General features: G+C 38.7%; 1 protein-coding gene across 1 annotated transcript in view; it reads left to right on the top strand.

Moving 5' to 3' along the window:
• hk2 (hexokinase 2) overlaps window positions 1-16,880 on the top strand; it is a 34,654-nt gene extending 17,774 nt beyond the window's left edge. The window contains exons 13-18 of the mRNA XM_053324867.1: window positions 3,967-4,062; window positions 5,611-5,710; window positions 5,802-5,985; window positions 14,062-14,217; window positions 15,029-15,265; window positions 15,541-16,880. Of these exons, the coding sequence (XP_053180842.1) occupies window positions 3,967-4,062; window positions 5,611-5,710; window positions 5,802-5,985; window positions 14,062-14,217; window positions 15,029-15,265; window positions 15,541-15,685 (918 nt within the window). The 3' untranslated portion in view covers window positions 15,686-16,880. The remainder of the gene's footprint in view (window positions 1-3,966; window positions 4,063-5,610; window positions 5,711-5,801; window positions 5,986-14,061; window positions 14,218-15,028; window positions 15,266-15,540) is intronic.
• Window positions 16,881-21,694: the final 4,814 nt, after the last annotated feature.

Here is a 21,694-nt window from a genome sequence, read left to right as displayed (position 1 = left end):
CTTGTATGTTTGCCCATTGCCATGCACTTCACATTAAGTGTATGTTCTCAAGGCTGCAACACCTGCATTTATTCTCTCTCACATTTACCGCATATGTCTCTTGACCTTCTGTAAGAGAACATTCATTTATTTAAGTTAGAGAAAGCACTGGGAAGCATTATCCTTTATGAAACACACTGTCACGAGGAGCCCAAAAAAGCCAGCGTAACACCGGGGAGGAAAATAATTATAATAGTGTATGCGTTTGACGTGCAAGCTGGTGAGCAGAATGTTTAGACAGCTGAATTAATTGACATAGAAGCTTACGTTTGTCAGACATGTGACAAGGACAACTGAAAAATGCAGCTGAGACTCATTTTTTTATTTTTTTATTTTTATTTTGTCTAATCAGGGACAGTGCACAGTAAAACATTAACCCTGTATAAAACAAGGAGAGATACATTGCACCAGGTTTTTAGCAAATTGCTATTTTCCACCCGTAGTCCCGTAGATGGAATATACAATAAATTAAAAATCAATTACAGAATTCACAGTTGTGTTGCAATGACAAAATTATCAATACACACATTCTCACATCCTAAAAACACTTTTTTTTTTTTTCAACCCACCGCCAATTTTTATAAATATAAAATGTAAGTCAGAACAATTAGTTTATGGCGAGTATCATTTAGCATTTAGTCCAATGCAGCATTAAAATATAAGATTAAATATATACACGTAACACTGGCACACACACGCATTAGCCAAAACACATCCCACTCATACCCATGACCACATACATGTCACAAGTTTATTATTGCACTTGGTCCTGGAGTAGCAGTTCTGTCTGTCTGTCTGTCTGTCTGTCTGTCTGTCTGTCTGTGTGTGTGTGTGTGTGTGTGTGTGTGTGTGTGTGTGTGTGTGTGTGTGTGTGTGTGTGTGTGTGTGTGTGTGTGTGTGTGTGTGTGTGTGTGTGTGTGTGTGTGTGTGGTTCAAATAATGCATGATTCAGCCACTGGTTTATACAGAGTGATGGATTATATATGTCAAATGGAAAACATTTTTTTTAGATCAGCCACACCTGAGAACAGCCCACCACATGGCCCATACATCCAATCAAGTGAAGGAAATGTTAATTGATGACAGAGAAAGCACCTGTTATCTGTTATCTGATTTCTAAAATGTAACATCTGGGAAAAGCAGGTGTGAAATTTGTTACACTAATTTAGCAGAGGCTTTAGAGACATCACAGCTTTCTGTGATATTTTTGACACTTTATATTTCTCTTTTACTCTGCCTGTTTTTCCTGACTGTTAATAGCTTCTGGCTGCTCTAGTCCAGTCTGATTTGATTGAGGATACCAGTTTTTAAGTTGATCATGAAATTATTATAGTAGCTCAAGGAGTTCTCCCACAGATTTTACATTACTCACTCAGTCCAGTCTGATTTGATTGTCCAGTCCATTCTGATTTGATTGAGGATACCAGTTATTAAGTAGATCATGAAATGATTATAGTAGCAGGGGTGCTGTGTGTCGGTGACCTAGCAACACTAAGGGGGTCTGGGGGTATGCTCCCCTGGAAGAAAATTTAGAAAAAATAATAGGGCTGCAACTAACGATTATTTTGATAACCGATTAATCAGTTGATTATTTTTTAATCAATGAATCAGATAAAAAAATATATTTTAAATTTCCACCCCTTCATTCAAAAACAAAACATTATTTCAAATTGACAATGCAAAAAAGTGCTCAAACAACATGTTGCTGCTTGGACGTCCCTGAGTTGTTTAAGTAATATTAAATTAAACAAAACAACTAAGTAAGTTAATGTCTGATAGCTTTAACAAAATAACATACACATGTATGCTACACAAAAAGAGGTATTTTCTGTAAATAAAAGATAAATAATAATAATAATGGTTTATTTTTGTAGCAGCCTAACCAGTTTTACTTTTTCCATCATTAGGCTTCCATACAAACTATGTGCGCTAGATTCCCCTGCTGCTCTCCTCATCTCCTGCTGCTGACTGTGAGATCTGAGCAGGTAGAAGCAGGTAGTTCACTAACTGTAACCAGGGAGCACACTGCACCAAGGTTAATGATCCATACAGTGACATTATATCACTGATATGACGCACAAAAGCCATAGAAAACCCATCGTTTTTTGTGCACGCGCGCAGTCACTCTCTAATGCGCGCTGTTGCTTGCTCGCTCCAGATTCCGGGAGGTTGTGTCTCATTTGCGGGGGTCAAGGAGCCGCTATCAATATGCGGGAGAGTTGTGTTGTCTGGTGTTGTCCGCCCCCTACCTCAGTAGCTTATGAAGGGAGGGGGCAGGTTATGTTATGAATGTACATATGGGAAACACTGAGTAGCTCAAGGAGTTCTCCCACAGATTTTACATTACTCACTCAGTGACAGATTCTATTGTTCAGCTGACAACATCACGATATTTAACTCAGATTTCCCGAGACACAAGTGCAAGAATTAAAGTTCAACAGGGCCGAAAGGTCACATATGAGTTCAATGCAGATCCGATGACAATTACAAAGCATAATAATAATATAACGTTTGATTGTTAAAGTGGGGCCCTCTGCTCTGTGTCCGTGTCAGCTGCTCCGCCCCGAGGCGGAGGAGAGGAGCCACTAACGTTAGCCTCTGCTGCTGTTTGCTGTCATCACGCTGCTCTCCTCCGAGAGTCTGTTCACAGCAGGAATACTACTACTTTATTCCTCCTCACTGTTCTGGATAAACAGTTCGGACACTGAATGAGGGACAGAGTTGCCCCGCCACTAAGCGGCTACAGAGGTAATGTAGGACGCTGTTGTGTTAGCTGTTAGCTTCCCCACACACCTCCACTCAACCCTGCAGCTCCACCTCAAACATCTGTGTGCTGTTTAAAAGTACACGACAGCAAAGTTGACTGATGAGCTGCTAATTTGTATTTTTTTGGTATGTTTGTGCTGCCTGTCCTTGTGTGTGTAACAGGAAGAGTGTACACTCATTGTGCACCCGCCTATTAAAATCTTTAAAATGCGCCTTTAAATAACAGTCCAACACGCCCACAGGCACACAGACCGGTGATAGTGCATTTGCTAATTAAATAATGTGGCGGAGAAGCGCGAGAAAATGACAACTGCGTCAGTCTGAAATGAACAAAGACACAATGCATTGCGCCCGCCATCCACTGTGTGCTGAACACAAGATAGAGCCCATAGTGTTTCTCTTGTACAACCTGCAGTTCAGCTGGTTACATTTGTAGTCTTAGTAAATATAATTTAATTCAAATTTGAATTTGAATCACTTTTTGAATGTATTTAATATTCTTTATTTGTAGTGTTCAATATCCTAAAATAATCATTTCACTATTACAATGTGTACATTTATCACACTTCTTTTAATTGGACCTTTATTTATACAACGTAGGCTGGTTCAGCATACATGCAGCATACCTTTTTACAGTTAAATGAAATCACAAGGAAAGTAACAAGGATAGACAAAAGCATCATTAAAACTGAAATTAGACATGTACAATGTGCTGGCTCAGTTAAAGCAGTCACAATCAGAGGTTATTGTCTATTATTGACAGGTTCCTTGAAGTTACAGGGAGGTACAGGTGTTTAGATTTGTACGTGATATTGCATATTGCAGACTGTCATAGATCAGTTTGGGGTTTCCAAAGTGTCAGCCAGTCACTATAGCATGTTCATTATGTGCTGCAGTGCCAGAGATGACATCTAAAAGTGTTTCCCACTATTGGCTTTGGAGATGAATAAGTAACTATGTTTATGACAGCTCTTAGACAGGGAATATCAATCATCTTTATTTATAACAAAAACAATGCAGGGGTGAATGTTATAATTATCTCCAGTAATAAACCTGAGGGCAGAATGCTACATGGAAACGTGCTGCAGCTATTGCAGGTGCAGTTATTTTTCATACAAACACATGCTCAAACATAAATGAATACTGTCATTTTTCTTTCAGGGCATTCTTCTGAACTGGACAAAAGGCTTTAAGGCCAGCGGCTGCGTGGGACAGGATGTAGTCACGTTGCTCAAAGATGCTGTCCGCCGCAGAGGGGTGGGTACACACACATCAAATACATACTCAGAAAACAGGAATTGTGCCAGCATTGAAAATGTACATGTATACATAAGTATACACTGCTCTGTCATTTATTTCCTCTTTGTTTGATCTTCTCTATTTCCTCAAAGAATTTTATTTGAATTACAATTTCTTAAATGTATGCTACCGGTCAAAAGTTTCAGAACACCCCCATTTTTCCAATTTTAATTTAACATTTAAGAACTTCAAGTCAAGTGAATAACCGTAAATGGTACAAAGGTAAGCAGAACATTGCCAGAGGTAAGAAAAATAGATTTAGGTTACAGAAAACTGAAAAGTAATTTCAGAGTTGTATTAAAAAAAGGTCTTTTTCAGGGATGAAGTAATGGGTAACTCACAGCTTTTCACAACTTTTGTTGATTCACAGACTCTATGTCTGTATAAAAGCATGGAGGATGAGCATGATGGTCTGGGACTCCGAATAAAAGACAGTAGGCTTAAAATCATGGAATGGCCAGCACAGTCGTTGAGCTGGTTTGGGATGAACTGGACAGAAGGGTGAAAGCAAAGCAACCTGCAAGTGCAAACACATTTGTGGGAACTTCTGCATGTCTGCAATTTGATTTCCATCGTAGAAAGAAAACCACAAGTGTGTTCGGCTGTTAAACAAAAGGTTGCTACTTTAATGAGTAAAACAAGTTTAGATTAAATGTGTTAAATAATAATAATAATAATAATGATAACTTTATTTTGTATAGCGCCTTTCATGAAACCCAAGGTCACTTCACAATAACAAGAACACAGACAAAAACACACATTTAGCTGGCAAAAGCCTGCAGGAACAAGTGCCTTTTCAACAAGTTAAACAAAGATGAGATTAGATAATTTTTTTAAATCTCTAATTGTTTATTTGTTCTGTGATTTCATTTCAGATTACACTGAGGCATTAACTATGTACATTTAAATAAAAACTGGAAAAACAGCTTTCAAACTTTTGAGCAGGTGTTATGTGTATATTTATCTACAACTATATTCCCTCTCATTCTCTCTTTCTCCAATGAAATACATTTAAAGTTGCAAACTTGGAACTCTTTTTTTTAATCAATTGTTACACCTGAAACCCTTGCTTAGAAACCTCTTCTGATTTAAAAATCAATGGAGGGGCATTCTAATCAGTCATTCATTTGAGTTAAAGGATGAACCATTGCCATAAAAAGGGTTAAGTCAGCAGCCAGCGTTGAGGGTTACCATATTGAATCATACACAGAACCTCATATCACTCAGGAGATTATCTGGACCTTCCATGCAGGTTTCAGAATATCTTTCAACATAGACACTTTTTCTTTATTTATTTATGGTATAGGTATAGCAGGAATAACCTGAGGCCACCAAACTCTATGTAGTTATAGTGTATCTAAAATAACAACAAAACATCAACAAAACTATGTAAAATAAGAATTACAGTAATTTAGTGTGTTTCCAGCATAATTTTAGTTTTTAAATAGTTATTTTAATGTGCTTTAATAGAATTGATTGACAGTTGTCTGTTATCTCTGCCTCCAGGAATTTGACTTGAACTTTGTGGCAGTGGTTAATGACACAGTGGGAACCATGATGACTTGCGGCTATGAAGATCCCAAATGTGAGGTGGGACTCATTGTAGGTAAGTCTGTCCTCCTCGCCTTCCTCTTTTTTGTTTTTTCCTCTGTATAAATATGAAAGTAAATGCAAGAACTCTCCTGCCTTTTATTCAGGCACAGGCACCAACATCTGCTACATGGAGGAAATGGAGAACATAGAGGTGGTCGAGGGTGATGACGGTCGTATGTGTGTCAATGTGGAGTGGGGTGCATTCGGTGACAATGGCGAACTAGAAGACTTCTTCACCCAGTTTGATCGCGTTGTTGACGATTGCTCTAACAACCCCACGAAACAGAGGTATTGAACATGAAGAACAACCAAAAAGTGGCAGAACTCACATCAAACAGCATCACATGGAGACACAAAGCTCTGTATATAATGAATCAGAATAAAGGTGTCCCAAGATACAAAGATAGATTCAGCCAAAGAGACCGATATTAGCTGTGGACCTTCACATCATGTAATTTATATTTGACAATAAAAATGTCAATAACAGCAACAAAACATGTTGCAGCAGTAAAGGCTGTGTGAACTGCTCTTTAGAGGAGCTGTCTATTCAGCACCACAGGGCTCCTCCGTAACATTGAATAGCTTGAGAGAATGAGACAGTCTCAAAGCCCATTCGATTTAGTGATGCTACTCAGGCAGTGAAGCCAGCAGCTCTCATTCTTTACAGCTACACTGTCTTGTCAAATTTAACCCTGTAAAGTCTGAACCACCAGATAATTGCCAGAAAATGAAGTAATTCAAAAAATTGATTAAATAAGACGTTGCATCTATGATTTTTTTTTTTTTTTTTTGTGATCAACTTTTTATTGTCTTTAGTCACATGAGTTATTTGTACACATAATACATTTCCCAAGGATTTCACAGACAATAGCGAACAAACTAATCAAACAAAGAACTATGTACATACCACCGTTGCCTTGTAGAATTAAAATAAAAAGAATAAGAAAAGAAAAGAAAAAATATATTTAGAAATATAAATGACAGTACCATAAGTTTTCCAGGTAGACTAAATATACACACATACAAAAACAAAATGAAACCAGAATGGAAATTCAGACGGATATTACATCAAACCTATGACTACATGAACTTCCTGCATATATATAGTTAGACTCAGTGAGTAGACTTTTAGTTACATCAATTACTGGTATGAGATAGAGTGTGGATCTGAAAGAAAACCAATAAGGGTAGTCCAGGCCTCCACAGAGGATGCCCGGGCCTTGTGAATTACAGCCAGTGATTTCTCTATAAGGGCGATATCTCTGAAGTGGTTAATCCATTCCTTGATTGACGGAGGCTCGGTCAAGAACCATGAGTGGATAATTGTCTTTTTGGCAGCAGTTAAACCTGCAAATATGATCTTCCTGTGAGCCAGCCGTGTATTATCTTTAAGAACTGAATCATCATTAAGCAACAGCATACTAGGGAGTTTAGGAATTGGAAATTTCAAAGCCTTTTCCAAATTCTTAGTCACATTATCCCAAAAATCAGAGACTGGAGGGCATTCCCAAAATACATGAAGATAGGTACCTACGGTATTTTGGCTACACTTGCTGCAGTTAGGGCTGTCTATAAGTTTCATTTTAAAGCGCCGATAAGGTGTGAGATAAAATTTATGTACAAACTTGTAATGTATGAGTTGATGTGATGGGTTCTTGGAAGATATAAATATATTGGACCAAATATTGTCCCAGTCAAGTTCTATGCCCTGACCCTCCAAGTCATGAGCCCAGGCCTCAGTCACCCCAAGAGTTCGGGAGTTTTGCGTTGCTAGATGATTGTAAATATTTGATACTAAGCCGGCATAGGATGTTTTAGGCTCAACCCAAGTACTTAGTGGGTGAGAAGGAAGGGGTGTGTCCCAGGGTACTCCATGAGCACGAATTGCTGATCTTAGTTGGAGGTAGAGGAACCAGGAGAATCCGGGCAAAGAATAACTTTCTCTCAGCCTTTGAAATGAAAGTAGACCATTTCTATCATACATGTCCTGAAGAGTGCGGATTCCTCCCGAGAACCACTTATCATTAAAATAAGAACCAGAACCCTGTAGTAGACTATAGTTAAACCAGACAGGGGAATGATTACAAAGTGTAACGTTACAACCCATATGCTTCTGGACATCAGACCAAATTTGTAATGAGTTGCCAATAATGGGTCCGAACATTCGACGTGCCAGCTTAGGTTTCATTCCACAGAATAGTACATCTTCTAGCCTGTGCGGCTTTACAAATTCCTGCTCTATCCGTCGCCAGGATATATCTGCTTCTTCGTCGCGCCAGGCTGCCAACATCTTGATATGAAAGGACCAGTAATACAACTTGAAATCAGGTAAAGCGAGACCTCCCAAGGATTTTGGGCGTTGAAGGGTGCGGAGCTGAATGCGAGGTCTTTTGCCATCCCAAATGAAGTTGCATATTAGGCTGCGCAATTCATCAAAGTATTTAGCTGGTGGGGGGGCAGGGATCATAGAAAAAAGAAAGTTGAGTCGTCCTAAGACATTCATTTTAACTATTGAGACTCTGCCTTGCAGTGACATTTTAAGATTGGACCACCTGTGGATATCAGATGATATTTCCAGTTTGATCTTGTTATAGTTAGTATGTGAGATATCAGAGAATTGAGTTATAATCAAACCCAAATATGTGAAAGTAGAGTTATGCCACTGTATATGTGGAATAGCAGGTAGCGTGAGCTGTCTTGCTGCATTATTCAGTGGGACTAGAAGGGATTTGTCCCAGTTGATTTTATAACCGGAATACTGACTAAATTGAGTGAAGATATTCAGTATTTGAGGTAAGGATCTGCTGATGTTTGTAAAGTACAGTAATATATCATCCGCGTACAGCGAAATTTTATGTACTGTCGCTTTAATGCAGATAGGTGAAATACTGGGATTTTGCCTAATTGATTGTGCCAGTGGCTCTAGCGACAACGCAAAAAGCAGCGGAGACAGTGGACAGCCTTGACGGGTGCCGCGCTGTAGGGAAAATGGTTTTGATAGCACATTGCCTGTTTGTACCACTGCACAGGGATTAAAGTAAAGTGTTTTAACCATTAATATGAATTTGTTCCCGAATCCAAATTTCTCCAGAACCACCCATAAGTATTCCCAACCCACCCTATCAAAGGCTTTTTGTGCATCCAAACTGAACACAGCCGCCGGGTCCGCAGCCGATTCAGATGCATGTATAATATGGAAAAGCCGTCTGATATTATCCGATGCCAACCTCCCTTTTAAAAAACCAGTTTGATCATGATGAATTAACTTGCCCACAATTTTCTCCAGTCTTCTAACTAAAACCTTGGCAAACAGCTTTAATTCTGTTGTAATAAGAGATATTGGTCTATAGCTTCCACATCTCAAAGGAGGCTTACCTTTTTTTAAGAGTACTGTTATAAGTGATGTGTTTTGATCACGATGAAAGGAGCCAGTATCCAAAGCAAAATTTATTGAGTCCAGTAGTAGTGGTCCAATAAGATCCCACAATTCCAGAAACAACTCTGGGGGCAGGCCATCAAGACCTGGCGATTTGGCTCTTTGCATCGAATTGAGGGCTTCTTTGAGTTCTGGCAGGGTAAGCGGTACTTCGAGTTCTTCTGCCTCAGAACTTGTCAGTGACGGTAGATTTAGCTCTGACAGATATGATGTGAGGGCGGTCAAATTTGGGATAGATTCAACAGAATAGAGATGGGAATAGAACGATCGAAAGGTATCATTTATTTCATCTGGATTATGAGTAATGGAACCTGATATATTCTGGATTGCGTTTATTGTGGAGAGCGATTCATTTTGCTTTAACCTGGCCGCCAAAAGTTTGCTTGAGCTCTCACTCTGACTGTAGTACGTTACTCGAGTCCGATGGATTATAAATTCAGCTTTGGCCTTTAGGAGATTGTTTAGTTCAAATTTCAGGGCCAAAAGAGTTGAGTGGGTCTGATCAGAGAAGTTGCGCTTTTGGCCAGATTCTAGTGTTTGTATTTCATTTTCGAGTTGTACAATTCTGTGTCTTCTAGAGGTCTTTAAATAGGACGCAAATGAGGAGGATTCTCCCCTTATAAAGCATTTGGTCGTTTCCCATAATATTTGGGGGGAAGAGGCTGACCCAGCATTTATTTCAAGAAATATTTTGAGATTGTTTTTCAGACTCTCTAAAAACTTAGAGTTCTGGAGCAATGTTGTATTGAAACGCCATCTGTGTGTATGTTTACTGGGACTCTGTTGGATTTTAAAGTTATAAATCACTGGAGCGTGGTCGGATATTATGATGGGAAGTATATCGGTAGAATTGATCCATTGATTCAAGGCAGGAGATATGAATATGTAATCAATTCTCGAGTATGTTTTGTGTCTGGCAGAGAAAAAGGTATAGTTAACTGTTGTCTGATTACGTAAGCGCCAAGGGTCAATAAGACTCAAATCAGAAAGAAAGCAATTGATACCAGAAGGTGGTTCTTGATTCAGAGACCCAGTTGTTGATCTATCCAGAGTTGTATCACAAACCTGATTGAAGTCACCCCCAACTATGAGCTGGCAGCCTGGCACGTCCAGAAGTTTATTAGAAACCGTAGTAAAAAAGCTTGGGTCATGGATGTTGGGACCATATACTGAGGCAAGACATATTTTGACATTATTAATTGTAGTGCACACATACGTCAACCTTCCGGCATCATCTTTGCCAGAATGGTCAACATGGACGCACAATTTTCTGTTAAATAAGATAGCCACACCTTTCGACCTGTTTGCAGCAGAAGAGTAGGAAACACATTTATAAAATCTGTTCTGAAATCTATGGATATCATTTGTTTTCAAGTGTGTTTCTTGTATCAGGGCAATTGATACTCCTTTACGTCTGAGAAATTCCAAACATTTGGTACGTTTAACTGGTGAATTTAGGCCCCGGACATTCCATGACATTATGTTAAGAGGCTCATTCATAAATAGGCCCTCGGCATTGTGTGGTCTGGAGGATATGAACTACAAGTCTGCACCAGTGGGCACCTTTAGAACTTGGGGTACATGATATGGTATAATGAGTTTTACATAAGCGGCTAGGCTTTGGTGGGAAACAAATAAGAAACATAACCAAAACTTCCATCCGCAAGAGAATTTTACTCTTAGGTTGGAAAAAACAAACAAACAACAACAAAAAAACAAAACAAACAAGCTACAAAAATAGAATATCCACTAACTACCTGTGGCTTTCAAAAGTGACACACGTCCCTCATCCGAGTCTGTATCAGTCCAAAACAGAATTAGCCAGAAACATTGAGAAATAAGATGTGATGCTAGTCAGCATAAACTTCAATCGAACATATAGGAGCTGAGCCAGTACTACTCGTATGACCATTTCAGTAATTGCAGGGAATGGGGTGGAAGGTCTCTTTCCACTGTCTCATGAGAGATAAGGTCAAAGAGGTAATCTTACAAAAATAGGAGAGAAGAGAAAAAGGAAGAAAGAGAGGAAAAATAAATAAATAAATAAAAATGTATATATATGCGCATACACGAGCTACAAATACACACATGCACACCCACACACATACAAAATACTAGAAAATACATATACAAATAAAAAAAAAAAAAAATTGGGGGAAAAAGAGAAAAAAAAAGGGAAAAAATGTATATGTATGCGCCCATAAGCACAGATTTAAACACATGCACTCACCTAGAATAAAATGGATAAAAAATATGTAAAGTAGATAGGTGAATGGATGGACACATATAACCCAGTAGTAACCAATATCCAGTAGTAATCCAGTAGATACCAATCCGTTTACTCTGTCAGTAACGAGAGAGAAGGAAAGAAAGGGAGAAAAAAAAATAAGAAAAAAGAAAAAGGAGAGAGGGGGGGGGGGGGCACCATTTCTCCTATCAATTAAATAAGTAATATAGTGTAAAATATACATAAGGTCGTTTTTAGTCAACGAGAATATCTTCATTAAGTGCACATGACTCGCAGAAATCAAGAGAGATGGAGACCTCTAGCTCCAGTTCAAATCAGAATATAACCAGAAATAACCATAACTAAAAACGTATCAAACTAAATATCAGTGTAGCGCTGCCGGTCCTCATGTGAAGTAATCAAGGTTGTTTTTTGCGCTTACCAGTCAGACACAGTTTGCAAAGCAGTTTACGGTGTAACAGGTGTCTCCGTAGAGATGACCGTATCAGCCGGCGCAGTCAGTGCAGGAGAGCTGGGAGCGCTGGGTCTATCAGGCGATGAGTGTGGAGAGCGGTCAAGTGTGGACATGAACTTCTCGGCCTTGCTGACCTCCTCGAAGAAATGTAGTGTCCCGTTATGTCTTACTTTCAAGATAGCCGGGTACACCAGGAACGGACGCAGACCTCTGTTGACCATCTGTTTCCTCACGGTGTCAAAGGTTTTCCTCCTCCGCGCAGTTTCGTTGCTGTAGTCAGGGAAAAACAGCAGCCTGGATGTAAATGTCTGCCCCTCCTTGGATGTCTGATGTGTCGGTGGGGACGCTAGGGCTCTGACGCCGTTGAAGATTTTCTCCCTGTCCTGGTACCGGAGCAGCTGGAAGATGAGTGTCCGGGGGCGACTGGGCTTGACCTGAGGGGTGTAGATGCGGTGTGCCCGCTGGATTTCAATTTTCTCCCCCGCCAAGGAAGGTATCCAGACAGGCAGATTCTGCTGAAGGAACTGAATAGCGTTTTCGCCCTCTGCTGCCTCCGCCAGACCTACGAGTCGGATGTTGCACCTCCGTGATCTATCCTCCATCTCGGTGAGTTTTTGGCGTAAGGTAATCGTGTCTTCTTGGAGGGTAGTCACATCGCGTTTAGCCTGTTTCACGTTAGCATCCATAGCTACCACTCTGCCTCGTAGTGCTTTGCTAGCCTCGTCTTGGGTAGCAATGTCCTGGGAGAGTTTGGCAATTGCTGTGTTAGAGGATGCAATCATAGTCTTAAGGGTTTCAATTTCTCCGGTAAGCATCTCCTCAACAGCCTCCTTCACGGCTATCTTAACTTTCTTCGCCAGGCGGTCCTCTTGTCCTTCCAATGCTAACAGGATAGCTGTGTTAGACGGGTCCATCTGCGGTTCGTCCGTGTCTTTCTTCTTGGTTGTATGGTCTTCTTGGGTCGGTTTGCCTCTTGTGGCTCTAGGTCCTGACATCTTGCAAGTTCTTAAGAGTGAATTACCATATAAGTTTCTGAATTAAAGGATAATTTGAAGATATATCGGACTTTTGAGACAGAGCTCGAAGTTACACGTGCATCTCGTATGAGCAGCCACCGGAAGTCCATGATTTTTTTTTTTTGTATCATATTTGATACACTGGGATTTTTTGCTATTTATTTTACATAGTATGTTTTTTTAAAGACACAAAAACATATTTAATACAACATTGTTTAAGGTCCTGCATAAAGCTCATATCACCACTTCAAATGATTTTATGCATAATAACACACAATGCATGAAATGCAATAAAAGGGAAATTGACTGATTCAGAGATGAATTACCTTCTATACCTGCTGTATCTAATTTGAAACACATTCTCAACATGAATTTACCATAAACGTAGCTACAAAATATTTGCTTATCCAAACCTGCATTGGTTTATCAGGTTTTTCAGGGAAAAAAAGATCACACTGATGATTTAGAGGTCTCTAAAACTCATGTATCAAATATGATTTTCACCTGGCATTACAAGGTTAAATTGTCACAAAATGTTGATAATGCCACCTCTCTTGGCAGCTATCTTTTCTTTTTAAGGTTCCTACTTTTATCTTTCCTCAAGTCTCAGTGTGCATTGGTTCTTGATATGATACTAATTATTGTCCACACATTTCATTGAACACAGTATGACATCTCCATGATGAAACATATTAAGGCAAAAAAAACCTAACCCTAACCCTAACATGTGCCCTACATATCAGGAATTATGACCATTATTGCCTAATGTATATTAAATGAAAATGGGGTCAGACTGTCTGCCGCAGTACTTAATTGGTTTGAATCCTACTTTAAGGATGGAAGTCATTTCTCATCTGAACAGAGAAAAATGACCTGTGGAGGCTCTCAGAAGAAACTAAAAGCAGTTTGGTTTTATTAAATGAAAAGTTTCCCCTGTTGAAAGAAGCTGGCCAACACCATCGGGCATAATTGACGCTTGCTGATGATTTACATAAATTCCATAATCCATTCATGAAGAGAGCTTTCATTAGATGGGTTTTCTGGAGGGAAAAAGTGGTGCTTGATTGTAGAGTCTGTACAGTTAAATAAGATTTTATAATGTGATGAAAATTCTTAAGTAGTAGTATTATATATGTTGATATTACATTTTCTGATTTTATACTTGTCAATGTGTGGAAAGTTTTCAGTTTGTGTGTCTTTTTTGTCTTAGGTATGAGAAGATGATCAGTGGCATGTACCTGGGAGAGATAGTGAGGAACGTGCTGATCGATTTTACCACTAAAGGTCTGCTGTTCAGAGGCAAACTCTCCGACCGACTCAAGACCCGAGGCATCTTTGAGACAAAGTTCCTGTCACAGATTGAGAGGTACGTGTTACAGAGGTAACACAGCTCACCACTGCTCACCATGGTAACTGAACCTAGAATGTAGAATATGCGAGGAAACAAACCTGGACATGAGTAATGTGTCAAAGCAAAATGGCAGTAAGTGCACAGACCCAATCACCTCTGTATCCCTAAATATAATTAGTATTTATATAGTAATATGTTACTTTAACACAGAATTCAAATACAGTTGTCTTGCCTTGAGTAAACCTTGATGATCAAAATCCTTCAGTTTTCCAATGAAGTGTGTTAAACATTTATGAGCATGCGTAGTCACAGCAGATCACTCATCCAAAAGGAAAGATGAGAGCAACTTTGTCTTGTGTGTCTTGTGTGTATCCACATTCTTTGACATTATATAAATGTTTTCATGGCTGTAGATATGCAAATCAGTTCAATAGATGAATAGATACATTTCAATAGAATTGAAAATAAAAGCCTGAGGCCTAAGATAAGCACGTTTATCTTAGTCTCACCCTCATCAAATCATCTGACTTCTCTAAGCTTCATTTCTAAACATGATCTCACCGAGTCTATAAAAAAATCAATCACCTCATCTTCCTCTTAGCTGCTGTGATAAAAGACATTTACAGAATCAATCTGTGAGGAATCCTGTCTGGAAGGAATCTGTTTCAGTTCATATTAATTGATTAAATCAGTAATATGACCTAACCTCACATTAGCAGTGATTCAAACATATTTAACTTGCTTCAAGTGACAAAGTCCTGTTCAGTAAGTGTGTCATTCTCCTGTTTTAAGCTCACCTCACCTATCGCTCTCTGTAATCCCACAGCGACCGTCTAGCCATGCGGCAGGTCCGCTCCATTCTACAGCACCTCGGTCTCACCACCTCCACGTGTGACGACAGTGTACTTGTGAAGGAGGTGTGTAGCGTGGTCTCTCGCCGCGCAGCCCAGCTCTGCGGTGCCGGCTTAGCTGCCGTGGTCGACAAGATACGACAGAACCGCAACCTGCAGCAGCTCTCCGTCACCGTGGGAGTAGACGGCACCCTCTATAAGACACACCCTCAGTAAGAAATGTTTTGAAAAAAGTGTTTTATTTTCAAGCATGGTCGGTGTCTGTATAAGTTCACTTCAATCCTGGGTTCAGAATTTTTCTTCAGTGTAATAGGAGTTTCCACAGTTACCGCCTGTGTTTCCATCTATTTTTAACAAGGTGTACATCGAAGAGTACAGACAAAGATTTTCAACAATGTTTCATATTGGTAGCCTTCACAAATCATTCCAATGTTCTGCTCTTTCTCCTCTCACATCATTTCCTACCCCTGCCACCCTCTTTCCAAAGTTTCTACAGAATCATGCAAGAGACATTGCAGGATTTGGCACCACAGTGTAAGGTGGCTTTCCTCAAGTCAGAAGATGGAAGTGGGAAGGGAGCAGCATTGATCACTGCTGTGGCCTGCAGGATCAAGAGCGGAGGGCAACACTGAATCCCTGTTGGTGCAACCCGAGCCACTACGACTGATCTTCTGCACCAGGTTACACTGAAGAGTCAAAAACACCTTTGATTGAAGTTCTGCAGTAATGTTTTAATCTGACTGATATCAAATCTTATTTTGTGTTTGTGGGTTCAACAAGCACATGTGTGAAATCCATATGTCTGCTGTGAGATAAGAAGTGAAATTCAGAAATGTGCAAAAAGAGTTACACCTTTTGTGAAATGTGACTGTTACAAGTCCGACTTAAACCCCCCCCCAGTTTCCTCTCAGCTCATTGTTAATATTTTAAAAGATGTCTGTGACCTGTGTTGAGTTTCTAGTAAAAAGCAGTAAAGGTCAAATATCACAAAGTGCCACACGATAAAAAACAAAAGCACAAAATAACATACCAAAAATTTAGCTGTAAGAACATTTTAGGAAGTTAGAGCTACTATTGGGCAACTTTCTTCTATAATGTTTTCATCTTTAAATTAATCATTTTTAGAATAACACAAGATTTGAAAATACATTTTTTCTCTCTGACGAGGACCAAAGATGTAATTAGAACCAAAGCTTGTAATTTTAACACAGGTCATGTGGTCTAATGGCTGGAACAAACGTATTCTTATACAATGAAAAAAGAAAGACGTGCCATCATGATAACGTACATTGATTTGGGGTAGATTTGAAGAGTCTGACAAAACACAGAGAGCCTTAATTGCTGACTTGGAGGGGAAGTTAAATGAACCACAGTGGTTAGAATGTAATGGGAACGATTAGTGACACTCCTGGGACTGGGTGGTTTGTTGGACTAGAGGTTAGCTAGGGGTTTGGTTTTACTATTTTAAGCCTTGTTTGCTTTATTATATTTATTTTTTTTCTTTGTATTAAATACATTTGTTTTATTTTTTTGGTAAAAAAGCAAAATGGACCTTAATCTACTGATGGTTCCACGAATGTGTGTAAAGATCTGTAGCTTCAAAGAGAAATGTCAGATTACCAAATCGGTTCAGTTGTGAGTATCTGTTGCTTTCCATAAACAACCACATCCAGTTGTACAGTCACAACACTCAGTCTTTCTTTGTAGAACATGATTTTTGGAAGATGTGTTACAAACATTTGCACCAGCTCCATGAATATCCCAATACTGTATCCCACTGATTACACCATAATGTTTGATTCAAATCTTTTCTCTGTGCTCTGAAATTAAAATAAGATTTTTCTTCTCTTAAAAGGACATTCTTTCTTTACAGTAATTACAATATTTCCCCTCAGCTAACAGTGGATTAATTTCCTTCTGTTCATTTAGTCATTATTAGTGTGCCTTTCTTTCCAGTGTAAAAGTACACTTATCCTCCATACTTAGTATTCTTATTTGTCTTCACGTTCCATTTATAATTGCTATGTACCAAGTGGAATGTTGAAGATTGCACCAATTCATCTACAGTATTCCCACACCAATTCATCTACAGTATTCCCACACCAATTCATCTACAGTATTCCCACACCAATTCATCTACAGTATTCCCACACCAATTCATCTATTCCCAGATCAAAATGTCGACAAATTTCTTGCAATTTTATATATATATATATTTATACATATATATACATACAGGAAACAGGGAGAGGGGGATGACATGCAACAAAAGTCCCTTGCCGGAGTCAAAGCAGGGAGTTTGCGATTACTGTATGTTTGCATTTACAGTAAGCACTCCAGGACTCAATATTCTTAATTCTTAAGAAACCACTCGAGAGCAGAGAGTGCTGTCTATAACTTGCATTTATCATTCATTACTGCTCCCTTTTTCTTGTATTTGGGTGGGTGCTAGAATAAAAGATTGTCAAGAGTACATCTCTGACTTCAGCTTTGTTCACTCAGGAAAGGCTGCAGATATATTTTCACACTTTTACATCTTCATTTAGTTTTTTTCCCCTTCAGTGCTCTAGCTTTCTTTTCCCATCACCGTCTGTGTTACACTCTGTTGCTCATGAGTCTTGTGGGTAAAATATGTACAATCACAGAGTGGGAAATGTTAAGGGTAGGGGGCTAACTTGTTACACCACTTTACATACCCCTGAATATCATAAATGATGCAATTTGATACTGAAGTCTTTCTTTGAACCCTTATGTTATTCTGCCTCTATTTCAAGATAATTACATTGATTAAAACCACAGGGGTCAGAGTGTGAAAAGCATGGATTGGTCTCCTAGGGCATACAAGTGGTTGAGGGAATACAAAAGGTAAATGGCAAGATTATATGATTATATGTGTTCTTCTGGTTTTCCCTCTTTGTTTCAAATTAAATATGTACTTTCTTTCTTAAGATGATGTGGACTTTGAAGGAGTTGCATCCAGTAGAGAGTTCTGCAAAGGTGTGTAAATCACCTCCACCTCTATTCCTGAGCCAGAGGGGGATTATGTGAGAATCTGTTCCCTCCCTTGAAAGTGTTGAAGCCATAAACAAGAGCATCCAAGTGTAGAATCACTAAAACCAGTGTGAGTTTAATACATTTTAATCTGCTATGCAAAATGAATATCTCATTACTGCATCCAAAGGCAAAATAGCTCATAAAATACAACTCCTTTTTATATATATATGTTATAATGAATTTACAGAAAATGAAAACAGGATTCAGCCAGTGAGCTTTGAACACGCAGAAGATTCCATGCTGTGGATCATAACACTATGATCGTTATGCAGACCTCCATAATGAGCCTCTGGTTCTTTGATTAACTCATGCCACACAAGGTAAACTAATGAGACAAACTTAATATGAAAATGAGTGAGATGCTTCGTCATTTGAAATAATGAGGAAACAATTCATTGCATGTGTGAGATAGTGTGGCTGCAGACAATGAGGGTCAAATTGGATGAGTGTGGGGAGAAAAAGAAGAAATGAGTGAAATTGATAAAGTAATGAGTAATTAAGGAAATAAAGAGAGGTGTTATCTGTCCACTATCCATGCACATGGACCATATACAGTCTGTTTTTATTACTATACTTACAAAAAAGGGCTCATAACTGCTCTCCTTTTATATTGATCATTCTATTTCCTCAGTGATCTACTCTTTGAGTTGGTATTCAAAACAATTCAGTTATCATGACATGCTTCTCTTTGACCATACATAGCCCTGAGTATTCAACTTGAAAGTTATTTTCTATATAAGTTAGTTTGATCTTCTTTTGTGGTTCTGTTTTATAAGGTAGAAGCCAGTCAGGTCTAGTTTTATTTTATTTTAATTAATTGAAGTTATTTTTGGCACAACAATATCGCTCATCCTCCTCCACATCTCTCTGACAACCTTTGCCATTGTTTAAAATATTGTGTTTTGCAGAAAAAAAAACACTTGAACTTTGTGTCCTTCAGTTTCTTTGGTTGTCATGTCATTGTCTCTTTCCCTGCATTTCCGCAGAGGTTGATATTTGTCGTTGATATTACTCGTCGTTGATATTTGAGTTCTGCCACAGATTTTGAGTTATTGTGGGTGCTGTGTTTAGTCCAAAGGTCATTGTACATTGTTTTAGGATATTAAAGGAAGCTTCAGTTGGGGTTTGCTTGCCTGATATCAGACAGAATTGAGAATTGAATTCGATTTGGTGGAGTGTGAGGATTCAAAGGTGTGGATCCAGGCAAGGGCTCTGCAAGGTTTTCTTTGTAAAATGTTCTCATTAAATATAGATATTTCAAGACAAAGTTTAAACTTAAACATTTTATGAATGTGTTTCCAATTTTTGCTCACAGAGCTGTAGACCTTTTTTTGTATGAATATTTTACTTTTTCCCCCATACCATATACATTTAGAGATAGTTTTTTTAATATAATTCTCTAAACTAGGTTTTTTGTATTGTGACAGGTAGCATCTTTAGTATGGAAGTATATTCATCTTTACCATGTTCACTCAGCCCCACAGAGATATAGGAAGATTTGATTATAATCTATATGTCGATCTATTGTAAAATCTGAAAATGCTTCAATGAATGAAAACTCATCTGTAGTATTGAGACAACTTCAAAGCCACTGCTGGGGCGCACCTTGATGGATATTTTACTAAGATTAACATATTTACCATATGACACATATGTGTCTAATACGTGCATATTGTGAGACCCTCTATTGGTACTATTCATAAATCATAAGATGCTTGTGAAAGATACATTTTAAGCCATTAAGACACATTTTAAGCAATTTCTCATGTACAGAGCCAAACAGCTCCAAAGAGTAATTAACAGCAATAAGATACTAACCCTCAGGAGAGAAGTTCCTTCTAAGGCTATTCACAGAGCTTTGCTAGTTTGTTGTGCTATATATCATAACCTCAAAATTGCTTCTAATAAGTCCAATAAGTTAACAACTGTGAAGAAATGGTGAGTATATTTCAAATCTTCTCAAAAGAAGGTTATGAAATGGATTCTTTGATCTTTACCACTTACCAAAGAGCCAGTGGCACATTAGAAGCTGGCAGGACATGATAAGCATCAGCCACACTAATGTGTTGGCTGATAGATGTAACAGGAGGCAGCATACCACAAGTATAATTAGACATTCTGACTTGACAACTTGTTCATGTAAATTGTGCAAAATGGAAATGAACTACATTACTAACCTGTATTGACCTACTTTTGACAACCATTTGTGCCTGATGTGATCTATGTGCAGATAACTGTATAGTTCCCATGGCAAACATCTTAGGTGCAACGTGGTGTAGACCCTCACAGTTTCACAAGTGCAATAATTGTTGCAGGGTTTTTCAACTGTGGACAAGGCACACATTTAGTGTCTGCAATTCTTTTCTATTGAAAAATGTTAAGCTGAGCAAAGAGGGAGTCCTGCTGTGATGGTCTTATTAAGATTTCATGGTTGTTGTTTGAGTACAGACACTATCATATCAAGCTCAATGGCACTCAGACACACTTTGACTAATGTGAAATCTGAAATAGTTAATGGAAAATGTATTCTGCTTCCCATGGCAGGGAGACATCATTCAGAGTAAAAGGTCATGATGGCTTATTTTTCAGGAGAATAATGAGAAATCTTTATATTATCAATGTTTAGTGATGAGACCATTTCTCCAGAGAACTGGATGTCGTCGCTTGGATAGACTGTCACATGGCTTAGATGCACTTTTGAACTCCATAACTGTCAGCATATCAGCCAGGTGTGGAGCAGGAGCACTGTCCAAGTTTGTCAACCCAGCTCACAGTGAGTACAAAGCTAATATTTGTACTACCAGGAAGATTACATTCTTCTGTTTACAGATGATGGGGAGCATCTCACAGTAAGCATGTAAACTGTGTTAGTAAGGACTTCCATGTTGGTGGATTTATGCTGCAACAAATTCCTTGTAGTCACATTACAACTGAGACAGGACAGATAATATCTAAGTTATCCGTGCTGCTTCACAAGCAGAACACATGAACATAAAGACTGAGTGAATCATTTATTCAATAGCCTTCACATAAGAAACAAAAGCATACAAAACAATACAGATAATAGACCTATTACACATGAACATACACAATAGATTTCTGCGTACAGTCTGACACGCGAGACTAATGTAACTAATGTACGCATGACAATTAAAAATCCAAGCTGTGGCAAGATAGCACACAGTACAACATTTAATGGATAGTTTAGCAGCTGTGTAGTAGCTAATGGATAACAGCTATGTGTCACATATTTTGCATCTTTACAGCTGAATGGTTGTTTCTCTGCTCCTCAGCAACTCCCTCAAACAAACACAGCAGTGTCTCCCAACCCTGCATACATAGTTTGTGTGAGATTGAGCAGAAAGTGAAGACCATCACCTTAAGAGTGATCCATCCATCAACGTATTTATGAAGGAAACAGCAGTGCTCTCTGGAATTTCAGTACAATGAACAGTACAAATATCCAACGACAACAATAACTCAATAGTTCAGCATTGATTTCTGCTGTTGGTATCAACAAAAGCAAAATGGATGTATCATGCTTCAATTTATTCTGCTTGTGAGGCGAAGGATGTTGGCATGATTCT

This window comes from Scomber japonicus, chromosome 9, assembly GCF_027409825.1.
Source record: "Scomber japonicus isolate fScoJap1 chromosome 9, fScoJap1.pri, whole genome shotgun sequence".
NCBI lineage: Eukaryota > Metazoa > Chordata > Actinopteri > Scombriformes > Scombridae > Scomber > Scomber japonicus.
Note: the sequence above shows the minus strand (reverse complement) of the source record. Positions and strands in the feature narration are given on the sequence as shown.